Here is a 19,803-nt window from a genome sequence, read left to right as displayed (position 1 = left end):
GGGCCTCTGAGACGAAAGACTGCAGCAAAAGCTCTTCGCAAGGAAGAGCTGACCCTCCAACTCGCCTTCAATGAAGCCACTGCATTTGAGAGAGCAACCAAAGCTTACAACAGCCCACGAGCGGAAACTGTCCACCAGGAGGAGATGGCACTGGGCAACCCAGAGGAGGAGGCAAACCAGCTATGTCGCCAACCAGGAATGGGGCTGAGAGTGCCCACTTGGCCATGAGTGACAGAGAGACCAGCCAACACCAAGTGCGCCAGCTGTGGGGATCCACACGAGCGCCAGAACTGCCCCTATCGCAACGTGAACTGCAGGAACTGTGGAAGAGTGGGCCACATAGCATGGGTTTGCTGGGCCAAGGCCACCTGCAGACGCCAGTCCACCAACCACAACTCGACTGATGCCTATTCGACCGCATCGACTAGCCTGCAGGTAATGAACTTGCCCCTCACCACCCCAGATAAGGTCAGGGTGTCGGTCCTAATCGAGGGTGCTCCATGCCTAATGGAGCTGGACTCGGGCTCCTTCATCTCCATAATTTTGGAGGAGTCTCTAAGAAAACTTTATCCCCATGACCAGCCCCGGCTGCGACCGGCGGACTTCATACTGCGGGACTTCCAAAAAAACCCAGTACAGATTTTGGGTTGAGTCACTGTAAGGGTAGAGTTTAAGAACTTTAAGGGCAAGCTGGACATTCTCATGGTCAAACGCCAGCTCACCACATTACTGGGGCTGGCCTGGTTTCGACCACTGGGTATTCAAATAGTTGGGGTGCAGCAGATGTGAACGCAAAATTTCAAGCACATGTGCCGGGAATTCCCAGAAGTGTTTGATGGGTCCCTGGGGTGCTACAAGGGGCCTCCCATCACCTTACCCCTCGATCCCCACGTGAGACCGATAAGGCTGAAGGCCAGGCGAGTTCTGTTCGCTCTTAAGCCAAAAATAGAAGTGGAGCTAGACCGCCTCACGGCCCAGGGAGTGCTAGAACCGGTTTCCTATGCTGCATGGGAAACACCCATAGTCACTCCAGTGAAGCCTAATGGAGATGTGCGCATATGTGCTGATTACAAGTGCACAATAAATAAGGCACTTCAGGACAACTCATATCCCGTTCCAGTGGTCAGCCATGTACTGGCAGCCTTCCTATTTGATAACAGAATCACCCCCAACCGCGTCACCGGGTTAAGCCCTGCCAAGTTACTAATGGGGAGGAAGTTGATCACAAGGCTAGACAGGTTGCATCCTGACTGGGCTATGGACCTGCGCAGTTCCCCCCAAACTAGGGAAGCCGCTAGGGGATTCTTTCCAGGGGATCCGGTATACACAAAGAACTTTGCAAGTGAGCCGGAGTGGTTCGCCGGGTCACCGCTCCTACGAGGTCTCGTCAGAGGGGAGTCAGATCCTAAAGAGGCATATTGTCCAGCTGCACCGTCGCACGTTGCCGGAAGAACCAACAGCGATCGGGGGAGTGGGAAGCAGGGGAGTACTAACAGCAACACCCCCGGAAGCTGCCCAGCCTATGCCAGCCGCACCGACTATGCGGGCGGAAGAGCACCACAGCAGAGGGAGAACCCCCCCCCCCCCGAGAGGAAAATCCGGAACAGCAACAGGCAATGGACAGTCCTTTTCTGGTGTCACCCCACCACAAGGAATCAGCCGCCCCGCCAGCCACAGCAGCCGCTCCAACTCCCCAAATAACCTCGACGAGGTCGACCCGGGAACGCAGGGCGCCAGACTACTTGAAAGACTTTGTCTCTTGAACTAGGGGAAGAAGGAGTGTTGTGTTTTGCATTTCAGTCCCAAAATTACAACACAGCGGACACTACGGAAGTGACCAGTGGAAGTCCACTGGTCCCCAGATGTAGCTCTGAAAATACGCTCCGCCAATCAAGATCTGTGGCGGGAAGTTTAACTGGCCAGGATTGGACCTGGCCAGACTGAGGGTTGTTCTGGGGTATGTATATAATCGGGATCCGGCCCACGTTGCCTTGCCTTGTGATGTACTCGCTAATAAAGCATGTTGCCTTCAACATGTCTTGTCACTCAGTACATTACACAGATTTAGCTAACTTGGCTATTAGAATATACAAGCCAGGACCCATAAGAAACTTGTAGAAAGGGGACACCCCATTTCCCCTAACCCCCAGTATTTCCAGTCAAAAGGATCAAGCAGTATGTGATGTGAAAGTCCCTGGAGAGCCCCTGCTACTTACTGTTCTTGAGAGATCAGGTTTGACTCAATATATGGTAACTTCCTAATAACTCTATATCCCATGTTTCATGACTATGTTACCCAAAATGGTACATGTGCAGGGCCTGTAACACTCAAATTGCCCTCCTTGCATGTTGGAATCATTCACTAGGGCAATTCATTTGTCACCGATGAGCTGTCTAGTATATAACAAGGTCTCAACTTGGGTAACATTCTGAAGAATGAGAAAAGAAAAATAGTTCTTAAATAAGACAAATCTTTATTCTCTTAGCAAGATTAAAATAGAATTATAAGAAAATCAAAAGTGAGGCAGTGTTGCAAAGTGATGATACGATGAATCTGTCAAACCTTTACACAAGCCTACTTGTTTATGAACTACTGCTTGCTTGGAGAAACCTGGAAGAAGATATGAGCGAGCTGTAGTGAAAGCCAGGGAGGCTTCCATGAAATAAAAGGGTAAAATTAAATATATGAGCCTGATTCCAAAGAGAAGAGATGACTGTGAGTCCAGTCTGAGGAAGTTAACTGAGTGTAAAGAGAACTAGTGGGCCAGGAAAGAACAGAAGGTGGATTGGCCATTGAAATCTAGGAAATCTCCTGGTAGACCTCTGCCTTTGAGGGCTGGTAGAGGAGGAAGTTTTTTTGTTTCACAAGTCTGTCCCTCAATTGGCTGCCTTAGAAGGTCTGCAAATGCTTGTTTTGCTAAACAAGATTTACAAAACAATTTATCTTGTTGTTCATCAAAGTTGAAACCTCTGAACTCTATCATCATCCACTGTTACACATTGATTCATAACTGAAACCTTCTGAACTCCGACTCATGAAAGCTCAGGCTGGAATAAATGTTAGTCATTAAGATGCCCTTGGACTTCTGTTTTATTTTTCTACAATAGATTAACCCAAAGCTCCAGTGAGAGGTGAAATTCAAGGCAGCTCTCTGATACAGAAGCCTGAAGCAGCACAGAGCTATGCCCTGTGACCTATTTGGCTTCACCTCTTTTCCTGGGGCCACTGTGAACAATTTTTCCAGGTCAATATTTGATTTTCAATCCACCTCTGACAGTATTTGTTGATGTTTTTTAAAGTCTGTGCTGTTATTGTGCATGCAAAAATAGTAAGGGTAGCAGTGCTCGTACCCCTCTTTGCATGGATGCTCAGAGAACCAGCAGGATGATGAGGAGTGGTCACTCAGCTATGGAGGAGGTTTTTTTCAGTGGATCTGACCCTTGGCTTGCTACTCAGTATGGTAACTTACAGGTTCTCAGCTTGTATTTCGTGTCCCAGTTCTTCAGCAGGACCAATTACACAAAGTTGGGGAAGCAAGTTCAGGAACAGAACTGTCTATCAACTTGGGGACTCAAGCAAGGAACATAGGGTTGAATCCACAAAAGCAAGCCAACTGCAAGGTTGGGAAGTAGGCTTGGGATGAAGAACCAGCAACAAGAGACTGGGGTCTTAAGAGTGTCTTTTATGCACCTTAATAGTATCAAGAAATAGGACATGGCTTTGCTCAGATGGGATTGGACTTGTAGCTGAAGAAATCTTACTAGAAAGTTTGAAAATAATTGCTAAAGTTGACACATGAGGGGAGCTTGGGTGATGGGGCTGATTATAGAACGAAGTTGGGATATTGGTGACTGTTCAGTCTGACAATGCCTGGAGACTCTGTCCTGGAGCTTGATTGATGTATGCAGATAAGATCAGAAGGGAGAGGGAAGCTGCAGGGTCTGTGTAAGTGCCCTCAATTAATTAACTCTGTGGAGCTTTCAGGCAGGTGGAGTCTCTTAATTTGAGAGGGCCCAGGGAGATCCTGCCATTTTCAGTAACCCACCTTCCTCTTCCAGCTGGCTTTTTAAGGTGGAACCATTGCATCAACATAAAAGCTATGTTTACATGTACATCAAGAGTGTAGCACCATATTAAGTTATATTGTGGTTTTAAATTATTTAACTTAAATGTTGTTTTATATGTAATTGTATTTTAATTGTTATTGCTTTGAATTTTATTGTTGTATCATGGTACAAAGTACTATGTCTTGTGAGCCGCCCTGAGCCTGCTTCGGCGGGGACAGCGGGGTATAAATAAAAATTTATTATTATTATTATTATACTAAATTGGATAACAAATTTTGAGTCCAGTGGTGCCTTTAAGAACAACAAAAGTTTATTCAAAGTATGAGTTTTCATGTACAAGCACACTTAAATTGGATATTTCATCCAGGTAGTATTGGCAACCTGGAAGTCAGGAGTCAGTCAGCCTTGATTTTCATCATCCTGAATAATTTTGTGTCATCTGCAGACTTGGTTTGTTGTTTTTTAAATGTGGGGAAATACATTCTCACATTTCCTTTTGGTCCACCGACTAAATCACACCATGCAAGCCCACTGACCCCTGGATGGGTAAGGGGTAGTAAATTAAATTAGGCAAGGACAGGGAGGAAATACTGAAATTAATGGACCTAGTTTAGGATTTAGCACTCCTTGCCATTTGTTTAAGAATTAGTAATTGTTTAACACATGCACATTTCCATATCTATATCTAATGGAAGGAAAACTCTCCTCAGCACATTTCTATGTGCCTACTTTACAAGATAGAATTGTCACTATTTAAAAAAAAATGTTAATGGCCAAGTAATGGGGGTTCCCTTCCTCCTTCCTCTCTACAAAAAGAATACTTTCCATGGTTACAGTCTCTGAGAATTTAATCCCCCATTGAATAGGGAGATGGGCAAAGTTGGAATCAGTAGTATGTGCATTTCATTGTCAGTAAAACAGAAATGATTTCTCCTATCTACCTGAAATTTGGAAGAGGCCTTTAGCCTCCTGGAATGTTATTCCAATTATGCAGAGGAAGGAATTTACAGGAAAAATGTGTTTTCTCCTGAAACCAATGGAAACTACTCTCAATTTAACTAACCCAAATACATTTGATGGCAGAACCAACTCCAGGCCCACATAAAGTAGACACACTACCTGCTGCAATTTCTTGATTGTTCTGGTTGCTCTTTCTGTACATGTCCAGCTTCAGGATTTTTTTAAAGAATGATTGATCAGGACTGTACATAATAATGCAATAAGATACCATATTGGTGTTAATTTATTAAACTTCTTAATGAGCAACCTTTGGTTATTCCTCTTCACAGCACTTTTTTAAAGGCTCATATATGGTGCTTGACTGTATAATCTCTAGGCTCCCTGTTCCTCTGATTCAAATTTCAAGGAGCTTCCTGCCAGCCAATTCAGTATTCTTGCCTAGGACAGTTCTCTACAGCCTGCCAAAGAATTGAACACTTATATTTGGCAAATGCACTTCGCTAAATACATCTTGTTCTGATGTATTACAGTTGGTACTTCTGCATACCAGCCTCAAAAGTAGCTTGGTTACTGTTCTTTGATCATTAAATATAAACCAGGTTGAATGAAAAAGCAGGACTGCATTTGAACCTATTCTGATAAGAAGAAAATTAGCAGTTTTTGCACTTTGTGTGGGGGCGTTGTTACCAGCAATGCATTTAAGTATCTTATTTTTAATGGGAAAATTAGCTAAGAGACTTGGTAGAGCGAATTTAGGAGCGAGGATCTTTGCTTTCAATAATACGGAGTTTGGGTTTTCAGCCAAGAATAGTCCAAATGATTGTATTTTATAATGTTTTACTCAAATAAATGTAGGTGTTGCGATATAATCATTCCTTTACACATAAATAATATAAGCACACACACAAGACATAAAGAGGTGAGATATAGCAGAGTCAAAGGAAGACACACAGGGCATACTACCTTTCCAGGTGTGCAGAGGTCCATTTGGGACCTTGAAGATGAAGGCATGCACGGCCATGTGCCATGACTGAGAGACCCCGCCCCTTATTTAGGGTAATGGAGGGGGAACAATCTGGTTACATGGTGTCCAGGCAGGAAGAGAGAGAGCAAGCATGGCTTGCAGTCCTGTATGTAATCTTTGGAGGGGGTGAGACCAACCCAGAAAAGGGGCTGGCTTGTGTGGTGGGCAGTGGTTAGTCTACTCTGGGTATCTGATTGGGTGCCCACCTTAAGCCAATGAGTAGAGCAGACTCTGGTCACCTGGATGGATCTTCAGGTAACAATAGTGGGGCTGATTTAGTAATGTCCTCCCAATAGGTTACAAAAGGTCAGGATGTGTTAATGGTTTGGGCGGTTCAGCAAAGATACCCCTGGGGAGAGGCAAGCATAAAAAACAAAGAATCTGCCCAGATGTCAGACATTACCATAGCAGTGGACAAAGAGAAACTGAGTCACAGGAAGAGCCAAGGAGATGGCTGATTGATCAGTAGCTGAGGATTAGGGTGTGAACAATACTTACCAGTAGTTCCCATATTATTATGCATCCTGTTGGGGTGGAGGTGTTGGGGGGGGGAATAGGTGAGACTACACTAATAGAATTCAGGCGCCAACCAGAACAAGCTCTCTGCGGGGTCCACTCCACCTTTTTAGATGGAGTGTTTTCTTGGCCTGTTTTGGTCAGACTCCATTTTGTTTAACAGAAACAGGAGACCCACTCTCTCTTTAGGCACTGGGGTACTCCATTTTATCAGGCAGCTCTTCTCAGTAACAGTGTCTGAATTCTGGCCAGATCTAAAAATGACAAAGAATGAAATGGTAGAATGGGATATACCACCGTGGACTGTATGTGAGAATGCTGCTCTCAATCTCCCTTTGCAAACAAAATTGTAAAAATACAGAAAACTTGCACAGCAGGTCATAAGCTTCTTCTGCCCCCTCTCTTTACTAGTTGTGCTAGTTTTAGGTTTTAAACAAAGAGAACTATTCCTAAATATGAACCCCCCTGGTCCTGCAGCTGTGCTCTGAAATGACCTAGTCCATTCTGAAACCTTATTCTCCTGCATATTCTCCTGTAAGTTAGGCCCTTTTTACAACAAAACAATTGACAAGAAGAAATCTGCAGAAAGACAACTCAAGCCAAAATAGGAAAACTATCAGGCTGCGAATTGGTTGCTTGCAATAACTGGCAATTTCAAGAATCTGAATTGGTTTATCTCTTACAGTTGTGGTCCTTCTGCTCAGAACTGCAGAGTAGTGTACAGCTTTATAGACCAGAGATACTCTGAGACTCCAGGACATGATTAAGAACTGCCCTGCCTCCTGCTCCCCGTACCTTAATACTAATTTTTACCAGAAAGAAAAACCTACAGGCAGAGCACTGCATCTCACTTTGTGTGGGCCACCAAGATTCAGCTATGACTCAAGACATTCCTGATTGCAGTTCCTCTTGCACCTCAGTGACATATGGCAAACTAGAAACTTTCAGACTCAGTCTCACTTCTGCAATATGGAAGTACTTACCTATCTTTTGTACATATGAAATGGTCTTTGTCAGAGTCAGACTTCTGGTCCATCTTGCTCATTACTGCCTACTTCAACCAGAAATGCTTCTGCAAGCGTTTTTATAACAACCACTGCCACGATCTTGTTCACATGTTACGCTTTGTCAGATTTTTCTGGTACTCCACACACTACAGCCAAGCAAACCTTTCACTAAGGTTTCTTTTTTTGGGGGGGCGGGGGGGGATGCTACAGAACAAATGCCTAATTTACATTGAGGAGAGATTACATCTCTAGTTTAGGGCCATGGTTCAAATCTCCCATTCTTTCATTAAGGTCACTTTTCAGACTTGAGCAAGTCACTGTCTCAGACTTAAAATTTCCATCTAACACATGAGAAATTAACAACCTATTTCATAAGGCTATGGTGAGGAAGAAAAATTTTCACTAACAGTGTAAACACATGAATAGCTACTCTGTCTGGCCTACTGAAATAAATAGGCTTAGATTACAGTAATTCTCCATGGAATTGCACTGTAAATGTCTTAAAGAAACAGAAAAAGAAAGTTGAGTGCAGTAGCACCATCTGTTCAAATTCAATGAAGGAACTGTTACATAAATCAAACACACAGAAATGAGATCCAACATGCTTGTGTCTTTATTGAACACCTGCACAAGTTGTGTGCTCCATAAAACAAGTTAAGCAGAAGAACTCAATGACAGTGGTTGAATATTTCAAATATGTGTTTACCATATTTAAGACATGGATTGAATGCAATCCAATTAGATTTTATCCAGGAGGCCAACCCATCTGACGACCACCAAGGACATGCAGGTGTAAATGGTAGACAGACTGACCACCGTCTGGCCCTTCATTCACCACCACTCGGTATCCCTTGGTCAGGCCCAATTCAGCAGCACATTTCTTCCCCACAACCATTAAATGACCAAGAAGCTGAAAAAGAAAAACACAAACACATGAACAGCAATATACCAGTAGGGACTGTTCTGCTGCAAAACAAAACAATAATCCAAGACTAAAAGTTGTATTGAAACATAAGCTTTTGAGAGCTACAGTCAATCTTCAACAGAAAACAGGAAAAGGAAGAAGCCATCTTAACTCATTGAAGCAAACATATAACCTACGTGAGATACCCAAAACTAAGAAGTGAGACAGAACACACAGTTTCCTCAGCTCTCTCCAGAACTGATATAAATGCTCATCAATGAGAAATGTACAAGCACAAGTGAGCAATCTGCACAGTCTAGGCACCACTATGTGCCTGCAAAATTAATACTCTGCCTAAGGTGGGATCCAGGACTTTCAGTTCTTATGGAGACTTTAATCTCCAAGAATACAGTTTTTTCAATATCTCCAGGCTTACTATTTGAAAAATAAAGCCTAAAGACTCCTTAAGTTTCCAAAATAAAAGAACATTTTGTGTAAAAATTGGGAAAGTAAACTTGTTAAAATCTGTGGTTTTATGTGGTGATTTTTTCAGAGATGTTTAGTTAAAGTATTTAAAAATGTTTGCAAACTTCTGTGTGCATCATATAATGTTCATTTTAACAGGGATCTCATATCCCAGTACACATTAAAAATCAGTTTCAAGTACTGGTGATGTAACTGCATTACCTTTAAAATTGGGCGACTTGTGTTTTAATACTGCAGATAGAAAAGTATGTGTTCCATTATAATTTTTTTTTAATTTTTGATAAATTTTATTGTTATATATTCCAACACCACTCCACCTCTGTGAGGAACCCAGGCCATAGATACATAATAATATTCCATATATTTATAACATTAACTTTCCATCCAAGTACAACTCCATCAGTCTATTTAAACTTCTTATCCATTCATTTTCCTTATTAACCAACCAATCATCTTAAATTGTTTAACCTTTTCCAAATACCTCACCATCTTTCTAAACCAGCCCTCCTCCTGTTCCCTAACCTTTAATCCATTCATTCTTCGTATCTTCATCGTTAAATACTCCAAAATTATTATATTATTCATTTTATCCCTCCAATGATTAATTATCAGTTCCTCAGCTTCTTTCCAATTCCTTGCTATCACTTGTCTTGCTGCTACTAACATCAAATTAATCCATTCACTATCCTGTTTTGATCTTAACCCTACACCATCCAAATTAATAAATGCCATTGCTTTAGATATTCTTCTTTCCATAACCTTTGTCATCTCTATGCCAACCTGAACCCAGAACTTTTTCACTAAAGGACAATCCCACCACATGTGACTGAAAGTTCCAATTTCTCCACATTTCCTCCAACAATTTTTACTCCCTGATTTAGAAATATAATACAACTTAATCGGTGTATAATACCATTTCTGTATCATCTTCAATCCCTGCTCCTGCATTAATCTAGAAATTGTGACAAAAGGAGGTTATCTAAAAATCCTTTCCCAATCTTTATCTAAATTTTTTCTTCATATCTGTTTCCCCAATATTCCTTCAAAAATTCTCTCAGAGATTTCCCAGTACCTAATAAAATCTATACAATTTTGAAACTATTTTTGATTTATCTTCTCCATACTCTTTCACCAATTTTTCAAAGGGAGTATTAATTCTTTTACCAATATTTTTAAGTTCTTCCTCCTTCAACAATGAGGAGATTTGACTTTTTACCAACCAATTAATATTATTCAAAAAATTATACTCCTCTTTCTTCATCCCATCTGTACCCCAAACCTCTTTCAATTCTCGAATTGTAATCCTCTTCAGTTTATCTCCTACTTCCTTTGACAACAATCCCCTTAATGGAGCAAATTTATCATAATACCCACATTTTAATAAGAGATGATATCTCCGAGCAAGTTCTTTTTTCCACTTCTCCCATACCCTACTGGGCCCCATAAAGGTTGATAATTTATCACCTATCTTCTTTCTCCTTTTCGTTCTATCAAATAAACTTTCCTTTCCTCCTATTACCTCTAAATTTTCCTTTTCTATCCCGTTCAGCTCTTCTCCTAACTCTCCCTCCAACCAAGTCATTAAATGCCTTAATTGATATGCATCATAATAATAAATTATACAAACATGAGTGGTACGAAACAGGGATGCCCATTATCCCTATGTTATTTATTTTAGCATTGGAACCGTTAGTGAATAAATTAAAAAAGGGCAAAAGAATTATAGGCTTTGAAGTTCCAGGTAAAGGGAAAATAGATGGGAATCTCTTAACAATGTATGCAGATGACATGATGGTGACAATTAAGGATGTGGAGCCCACAGTGGCTCCTTTAAAAAAAGATATTACAGAAATTTGAGGAGGTGTCAGGGTTAAAAGTGAATTTTTCAAAATCTTCAATGATGTGTGTTAATGTAAAACCAGGTTTACAATTAGCAGCTTCAAAGATTTTGGGTATTCCATAGCAAAAAAAATGGTGAAATATTAGGGTGGCCATAATGTCTGAAGGCCAGCCAGGGACACCTTTGGGGGGGGAGGTAGGGGTGCGTGCGCGCGAAGCGCGTGCGCCGCCGAAACAGGAAGTGACGTCACTTCCGGGTGACGTCATGCCACCGTCATGCTGCTGGAATGGCCTTGCAGAGTTGTCCTTGAAAGGGCAGCTTCCCCTAAATGCCACTGCCGGAAACAGGAAGTGATGTCACTTTCGGGGACGCCATGCCGCCGCCGGAAACAGGAAGTGACATCACTTCCTGTGACATCATTTCCCCCCCCATGCCACCTGCCGGAAACAGGAAGTGACATCACTTCCTGTGACATCACCCCCCCCCCCAGGCCACCTGCCGGAAGCAGGAAGTGACATCACTTCTTGTGACATCATTTCCCTCAAATGACATCATTTCCTCCAAATGCCACTGCCAGAAACAGGAAGTGACGTCACTTCCGGTGACGGCATGCCACCGCCGGAAACAGGAAGTGACATCACTTCCTGTGACATCATTTCCCCCACACCACCTGCCGGAAACGGGAAGTGACATCACTTCCTGTGACATCATTTCCCCTACACCACCTGCCGGAAGCAGGAAGTGACATCACTTCCTGTTACATCATTTCCCCCAAATGACATCATTTCCCCCAAATGCCACTGCCGGAAACAGAAAGTGACGTCACTTCCGGTGACGGCATGCCACCGGCGGAAACAGGAAGTGACATCACTTCCTGTGACATCCCCCCCCCCCACGCCACCTGCCGGAAACAGGAAGTGACATCACTTCCTGTGACATCATTTCCCCCGCTCCACCTGCCGGAAGCAGGAAGTGACATCACTTCCTGTGACATCATTTCCCCCAAATGCCGCCACTGCCGGAAGCAGGAAGTGACTTCACAGCACTTCCTGTGACGTCCCCAAAAATCCCCCAAATATCACCGCCGAAACGCCAAGATTATTTATAGAGAGGGAAAGGGGGGAAGTAAAGTTAAATGAAACTCTTTTTTTACTTTTTTCAAAGTGAGAAGACTAGAGAGAACGGGTTCCATGCTGAGAAGCCAGTCAGATTCCAGTGAGATTCCAGTGAGACTGTGCTGCATAATGCAGCCTATTTATTTTGTCCTGTTTGCTCTGTTGGCTCTATCTGCGCCACCTTCATCACTTTCGGGGTGTGGATCCCCCAGTGGGGTGGTCTCCCGACTCCCTCCGCCGGCTGTTTCTGATAGCCCTGCGCCCCCTCTTTCATTTGATATGTGTCCCGTGCGGGTGCAGGACAGGAACCCGGAAGTGCCGACAGGCTGCTTCAGCGTGCCGCTGCACCGGCCCCCCTGGTCCCATCATTGTGGGGCCCAGGGGGCCGGTGCAGCGGAGAGGCCGGCGCCCTGGTCCCATCATTGTGGGGCCCAGGGGGCCGGTGCAGCGGCACGCTGAAGCAGCCTGTCGGTCACTTCCGGGTTCCTGTCCTGCATCTCGACCTGTGTTATTAGTGACAGGCTGCTTCGGCGTGCCACTGCGCCGGCCCCCTGGGTCCCACAATGATGGGACCGATGCCACAGGGACGGGCTCGAAACACTCTATAACCCCTCAAAAGAACAGCAGTCTAGCTCGCTTCCCCCGAGCCCTGCTGCCATAAGCCTCAAGGGGGCTCATTTTGCGGCATCTCCCGGCGGGAGGGTGGCACCCGCACGGGACACATATCAAATGAAAGAGGGGGCGCAGGGCTATCAGAAACAGCTGGCGGAGGGAGTCGGGAGACCACCCCACTGGGGGATCCACACCCCGAAAGTGATGAAGGTGGCGCAGATAGAGCCAACAGAGCAAACAGGACAAAATAAATAGGCTGCATTATGCAGCACAGTTGAGAAAGTGCCTTATCCCATATACTGATGAAGTAAATACAGGATTTGAGAACAAAATTGCACCAGAAGACACAAACACAAAGCTCCCTTACACTGAATCAGTGCTTGGGTCCACCAAAGTCAGTATTGTCTACTCCAGGGGTGGCCAGAGTTGCTTAACAAAAGAGCAACAGAATAAAGGTCAGATGTTTGAGAGCCTAAGACATGAACATCGGATATTTGAGAGCCACGGAAGGAAGAAGGAAGGAAGGAAGGAAGGAAGGAAGGAAGGAAGGAAGGAAGGAAGGAAGGAAGGAAGGAAGGAAGGAAGGAAGGAAGGAAGGAAGGAAGGAAGGAAGGAAGGAAGGAAGGAAGGAAGGGAGGGAGGGAAACAGGGGAGATATTCTCTGCTGGTCTCCTGTCCTGTCTGGCTAGGTCAGCAACCAGAAAACACCAGATACCTCCCTTAGTCAATGAAAACAATGTACATAAATACACAAGCACTTGAAAAATACGCAAAGCACAAGTAGTATAGGAAAATGATCACCCTATCTATATGGCAAAAAAAAAGTCAAAATGCTGTATTACACAAGCTACTGCCAATAATGCAAATGCCAATAAATGCAAAAGTAACCATATACCAAACCACCAAAACAGGGAGGGAGGGAGGGAGGGAGGGAGGGAGGGAGGGAGGGAAGGAAGGAAGGAAGGAAGGAAGGAAGGAAGGAAGGAAGGAAGGAAGGAAGGAAGGAAGGAAGGAAGGAAGGAAGGAAGGAAGGAAGGAAGGAAGGAAGGAGGGAGGGAGGAAAGGAAGGGAGGAAGGAGGGAGGGAGGGAGGGAGGGAGGGAAGGAAGAAGGAAGGAAGGAAGGAAGGAAGGAAGGAAGGAAGGAAGGAAGGAAGGAAGAAGGAAGGAAGGAAGGAAGGAAGGAGGAAGGAGGAGGGAGGAAGGGAGGGAGGGAGGGAAAGAAGGAGGGAAGGAAGGAGGAGGGAGGGAGGAAGGAGGGAGGAAGGAAGAAAGGAAGGAAGGAGGGAGGGAAGGAAGGAGGAAGGAAGAAAGGAAGGAGGGAGGGAGGAAGGTGAGGGAGGGAAGGAGGGAGGAGGGGAGGGAGGGAAAGGAGGGAGGGATTAAGGAAGGAGGGGAGGGAGGGAAGGAAGGAGGAAGGAAGGAAGGAAGGAAGGAAGGAAGAAAGGAAGAGGAAGGAAGGAAGGAAGGAAGGAGGAAGGAAGGGAGGAGGGAAGGAAGGAAGGAAGGAAGGAAGGGAAGGAAGGAAGGAAGGAAGGAAGGAGAAGGAAGGAAGGAAGGAAGGAAGGAAGGAAGGAAGGAAGGAAGGAAGGCCGCTCCCTCCCGCCAGCCGCCCCCCCCCCCCACTTTCGGCCCCCCTCCCTCCCTGCTTACCTTCATCCAGGGGCGGGTGGCGGCCTCTTCCTCCCGGCGGCTGGTGCTGCTGGCGGGGCTGGCGGCGGCTGCGGAGGCCGGGGAGGGCCTCCGCTGGTCTCTGGAGGGCCTCCAGGGACCAGCGCCGGCCTCTCCGCGGCCTCCGCTGGTCGCTGGAGGCCCTCCAGAGTCTCTGGTCTCTGGAGGGCCTCCAGAGACCAGCGCCGGCCTCTCCGCGGCCTCCGCTGGTCGGCACTGGTCGCTGGAGGCCTTCCAGAGTCTCTGGAGGGCCTCCAGGGACCAGCGCTGGCCTCTCCGCGGCCTCCGCTGGTCAGCGCTGGTCGCTGGAGGCCCTCCAGAGTCGCTGGAGGCCCTCCAGAGTCTCTGGAGGGCCTCCAGCGACCAGCGCCGGCCTCTCCGCCGCCTCCCCCAGCCTCTGCCTCTGCCACCGCCGCCGGGCCCCGCGCGCGGGGAAGGCGGCGAGTGAGGGAGGGAGCGTCCCTGCGCGTGCGCAGGGGCCCTGAGCACGCGCAGGGACGCTCCCTCCCTCCCCGCCGGCGCGCGCGGTCCCACCGCCTCCGGGGCTGGCTAAACCGGGACCTCTAATGGTCCCGGTATAGCCAGCCCGGGAGGCGGGAATAGGGGGCCAGAACCGGGACATTCCCGGGTGCCCGGGACGGTCTGGCCACCCTAGGGTAAATATTCCTAGGAATATTAAAAAAATATTTGAGTATAATTATAAAAGAATCTGGAGTGGAATTCAAGTTAAAATGAGAGATTGGAGGAAGAGGAAAGATTCAATTAGTACAAGGAATGCTATGGCTAAAATGTTTTTAGTTCCTAGGTTGACTTATTTTTTTATGTACTGCCTTGGCATATACCAGAACGCGTACTGAAGAGGTGGCAAGGGAGAAATAGATAGATTTGTTTTTGCAAAGTGTGCAAGATTGCTCTATATGTGGTAACTATATACTTCTGCAACCTAAAGCACTGTGTCCCAGTGAGACAACCGGACTCAAACTGGGAATGACAAGATTTATTTTACATCCAATCAAAGCTTATCAAAGAACAATTTATACAAATCCTGTTTTTTATACTTACAGCTTCATCAGAATCTTCCACTTGAGATATCTGAGCAATAGGCTTTTTGGGAATCACTAAGAAATGGGTTGGAGCTTGTGGAGAAACGTCATGGAACGCGAGGCACTGAGGGGAAGAAAAGATCATTGTTTTTAAACAGCCGTCCTTGAAACACCAAAAATGAAATACCTAATAAACATTTTTCAACAAATGTTTTCCAAAGATTTTAACCAAAGAACTAAACAAGAAAGCCCTGTATAAGCAAGTTCCCTGCAGCCCTTGAAATAGGTCTGAAATTTTCTCAGAAGCCTGTATTTTGATCTGGCTAGCAACTAGAACATAACACTGATATACGATGTGACCTTACAGAGTAAACAAAAATTTAAATACCTCAAGTCAGATACACATTTTGAAACAGAGATTCAAGGAACACTGAAAATACCATTTTTATGATAGGGTGTCTGAATTTAATTAATTAGATTCATTTCAAAATATAAATTCAGAAATGAATCTAATTTAAATTTAATTTCTAAAAAATAATCCAGTACACTCTATCAGGCATAGAATGCCTGTTTCTCAATGTAAAAAAACAACAACAATCTGAGGCAGAGACATGCAACACATAGGCAATGTATTATATTCATCAGAGTTCAGATGATCAGTAATGAGATTCTGTCACACATCGTGGAAGCTTCATTTCCATTTGAGGAGCAACACTGTTCAACCCTTGCGTCTGGGAATGGACTACTTAGATACAAAGAACTTGCTTAGGTCTCATTTCCACTGAGATGGCAAATCTATACTCAGGTTGTATCACAATGCAAGCTAGTTTTTCTAGGTGTAAGAAAAACATTGATGGACCAGACCACCTTGTTTCCCACAATGGTTGCCCAGAGGTTCCAGAAGGCCCTCAAGCAGGAGTGTGGAAGTCAAAGCCTTCCCCTAGTGCTGACTCCCTACAACTGTCTTTCAGGGATATAATGCCTTCCAAGATGGAGATCCCATTAGCAGTCATGCTCAACAGCCATCATGGGATCTTTCCTTCATGTTTCAATCCCATTTTAAAACAATCCAAGCTACTGGCCATCGCCACATCCTGTAGTACTGAGTGCCATGTTAATGATGTGCGAAAAACTTGTTCTGTATCCTGAATCTATTGTCAGTCTCCCCCCCCCACCCCCCCATGGCCTGTTCTTCTGCAATCCTTTAGAAAGCAGGTCCAGAATTTAAAATATTTGTATCACCAAATGTACATTCAACAAGGAACCACAATTTCAGCTCTCTGGTATGTATATCCAGTCAACAAAAACAGTGTTTTCACATTCACATTTTATGCATTTAGGTGTACATTTAAATATACACTAAGGCAGGGGCCTCCCACCCTTTTTGAGCCAGCAGGCACCATTGAAATTCTGACATGGCATGGTGGATGCAGTCACAAAATAGTTGCCATAAAATGGCTACTATAGGAGGCAAAGCCAAACACAAAATGGTTGCCACAGTTTATCTTCAGTCACACACAGCTCTTTCCTTTGTGCTGTGATGGCACAGCAATGTTGTTGTTTAAAAAAAAAAATCTGAGCAACTAAGCACATTTACAATAGCTTATTAGAAACCTCGCTGTTCAGAAGCTCCGCCCAGCCCTACCCACTTTCTAAAAACACTTGGTGGGCAACAGGAAAGGTGATGGCAGGTGCTGTGGTGCCCATTGGCACCATGTTGAGGACTCCTGGTGTTATGTATTGAAACTGGAGTTTGGCCTTAGGGCCAGCAGAGACTTGGCTGAGCTGGAGACCCTAAAATAATAGCCACCTGGATTCAGGAAGGAGGCCCATCAGGGATCCTTAGGCCAGCTATTAACATATAGTCGCGTGTAATGGGATTATGGTAATGGGATTCAGGAAGGAGGCCTATCAGGGATCGTTAGGCCAGCTATTAACCTATAGTGGTGTGTAATGGGATGATGTTAATGGGTTTTTGGGTGGGGAGGTTTGCATGCATATAAACAGGGCCGTTGGTCCTGCCAGACAGTTCTGTTCCTATCTCACTATGCTGAATCACTGAATAAAGAGCTGAACTCACTATCTCTTGGGCGTCCTCATGCTTTGAACCCAGTACATTTTACTGGCGACGAGGATGGGATTCTGGTGAGCAAGGAGCCTCAGCCATTGGCACTGCACCATGCACCGCTGCACTCTGCATCCAGCACCGCACAATGCACTGCTGCTGCCGGACGACATGGTTGCCACTCCAGGATACTTTGATGAGTTCGACGCCACCACCTAGGATCCTACGCCTCCTGCTTCGCTTTCTTCCTGGAGTCTTTGGACATCACGGACGAGGCAAAGAAGCGGGCCACCTTCTTCTGTGTCTGCGGTCACTTGACATTCGAGATTGTCCATTCCCTGCTGGCGACCTCAAAGACATGCCATACCAGACCATCTTCAAGAGCACTTCGCACCTAAACCCTCCATCATAGTGGCTCGTCGCGTGTTCTACAGAAGGAACCAGGCAGTGGGTGAGTCGATTACGGCTTTTGTTACGGCTCTCCAAAGGGCGGCCCACCACTGCAATTTCAGCAACCTGGAGGGGGTCCTCCAGGACAGCTAGTGTGCGGCCTCAGGAATGAAAGAATCCAACTGAGGCTCCTTGCAAAGAAGGACCCCGAGTTCCAGGTCACGATGGAAGAGGCCCTTGCCACAGAGGCAGCAGACTAGTTCACCGCAGAGGTCCGTCTGCCACCAAGTCCACCAGTTTCCAAGAGGGCCACCACATGGAATCGGCTGACGAAGTGGAAGAGGACCTACAGCTGCCACGACCTACTCACCACGCCTCACGCCCAACCGCAATGCCACCTCATGCTGCAATCTCAACTCCCTGTGCAAGCTGCAGAGAGCTCCACGAGCGGAGGACCTTCGGGTTCCGAGATGCCCAGTGCCGGAACTGTGGTAAGGTTGGCCACATCGCCCGAGTCTGCCGCTCCAAAGGGACCCAAAGGCGACAAACCGCGCACCAGGAGTCAACGGACGAGATGGAGCTCCACACCACATCACTCCAACCACTACAGGTATTACATCTGCCCTTTGACACCCCAGAAAAAATCAAGGTGACTGTTAAGTTAGAGGGAGCCCCTTGCCTGATGGAATTAGACACAGGATCCTCAATTTCAATTATTTCGGAGGAGAGCCTCAGGAAAATCTGTCCCAACGGATGGCCTCGCCTCCGGCCCGCAGGGTTCATCCTCAGAGACTTTTCACAGAACAGTGTAGAAATAAGAGGGTGGGGAAAGTTCCGGGTGCAGTACAGAAATTTTGACGGACTTCTGGACTTGCTGGTGGTGGGTGGCCAACGCACAAGTTTGTTGGGTCTGGCATGGTTCACACCTTTGGGGTTTGCAGTCACAGGAGTGCATAGCTTAACCCCCACAGTCTTGGGAAGGGTTTGCAATGAATTTCCGTCCATCTTTGACAGTACCTTGGGCTGTTACAAAGGACCACCAGTGTCCCTAGAACTAGACCCCCAAGTGAACCCGATCAGAATGAAGGCCAGGAGCGTACCTTTTGCGCTCAAACCTAAAACTGAGGCAGAACTAGATTGCCTAGTGCCCAAAGCAACCTGGGAAATCCCTATTGTCACTCCCATAAAGCCTAATGGAGATGTTCGCATCTGTGCGAACTACAAATGTACACTGAACAAGTAGCTACAAGACCACACCTACCCAGAGCCGGTGGTCAGCCATGTTCCAGCTTCCCTCGCTGGTGCGAAAATCTTTGGCAAATTGGATCTGGCACAGGCATACCAACAACTGCGAGTCGATGAAGCCACCGCTGAGGCACAAATTTTTTTACGCACAGGGGGGCATTCAAGCTTAAGAGAACGCAGTTTGGGGTCAGCGTGGCCCTGGGGATCTTCCAAAACCTAATGGACTCCCTCTTAAAAGGTACCCCCAGGGTCCAGCCCTTCTTTGATGATGTTCTGATCGCCGCTCCGACGGAAGAGGACTTCATCAACCGTCTCTGCACCGTCCTACAACGTTTCAACTCGGATGGACTAAAAGTGAAGCAGGAAAAGTGTCTCATGGGAGTCCCGTGGGTCGAGTTACTGGGATTCTTAGTCGACGCAGAGGGAATCCATCCAGCTCCTAGCAAAGTCAGTGCCATAGTCGATGCCCCTGAACCCAAATCCAAACAGGAGCTACTGGGGCTCCTGAACTTTTATCATTCTTTCCTGCCCCTCAAAGCCACATTCATAGAACCCTTCACCATCTCTTCAACAAGAATGCTCCTTGGGTCTGGGGTAAGAAGCAAGCCTTCGCATTCTGGGCAGTCAAAGACCTACTGATCTCCAACAAGGTCCTGGCACACTACGATGAATCCTTGCCGGTCATCCTCACCTGCAATGCTTTCCCGTACGGTGTCGGGGCGGTCCTCGGCCATCGCCTCCCGGATGGCAGGGAGGTGCCAGTGGCTTATTACTCCTGCACCCTGAATTTGGCCAAACGCAACTACGCACAAATTGATGAAGAAGCACTGGCCATCATTGCGGGAGTAAAAAAGTTCCA

At 46.1% G+C, this 19,803-nt stretch overlaps 1 protein-coding gene across 1 annotated transcript in view; it reads right to left on the bottom strand.

The window, feature by feature from the left end:
- Positions 1 to 8,165: 8,165 nt before the first annotated feature.
- The window catches only part of HINT1 (histidine triad nucleotide binding protein 1), a 17,256-nt gene continuing 5,618 nt past the window's right edge, over positions 8,166 to 19,803 (bottom strand). Inside the window, exons 2-3 of the mRNA XM_060235508.1 lie at positions 15,264 to 15,368; positions 8,166 to 8,485 (exon numbers count right to left, since the gene is read on the bottom strand). Of these exons, the coding sequence (XP_060091491.1) occupies positions 8,321 to 8,485; positions 15,264 to 15,368 (270 nt within the window). The 3' untranslated portion in view covers positions 8,166 to 8,320. The remainder of the gene's footprint in view (positions 8,486 to 15,263; positions 15,369 to 19,803) is intronic.

This window comes from Heteronotia binoei, chromosome 4 (genome assembly GCF_032191835.1).
Source record: "Heteronotia binoei isolate CCM8104 ecotype False Entrance Well chromosome 4, APGP_CSIRO_Hbin_v1, whole genome shotgun sequence".
Classification (NCBI taxonomy): Eukaryota; Metazoa; Chordata; class Lepidosauria; order Squamata; family Gekkonidae; genus Heteronotia; species Heteronotia binoei.
Note: the sequence above shows the minus strand (reverse complement) of the source record. Positions and strands in the feature narration are given on the sequence as shown.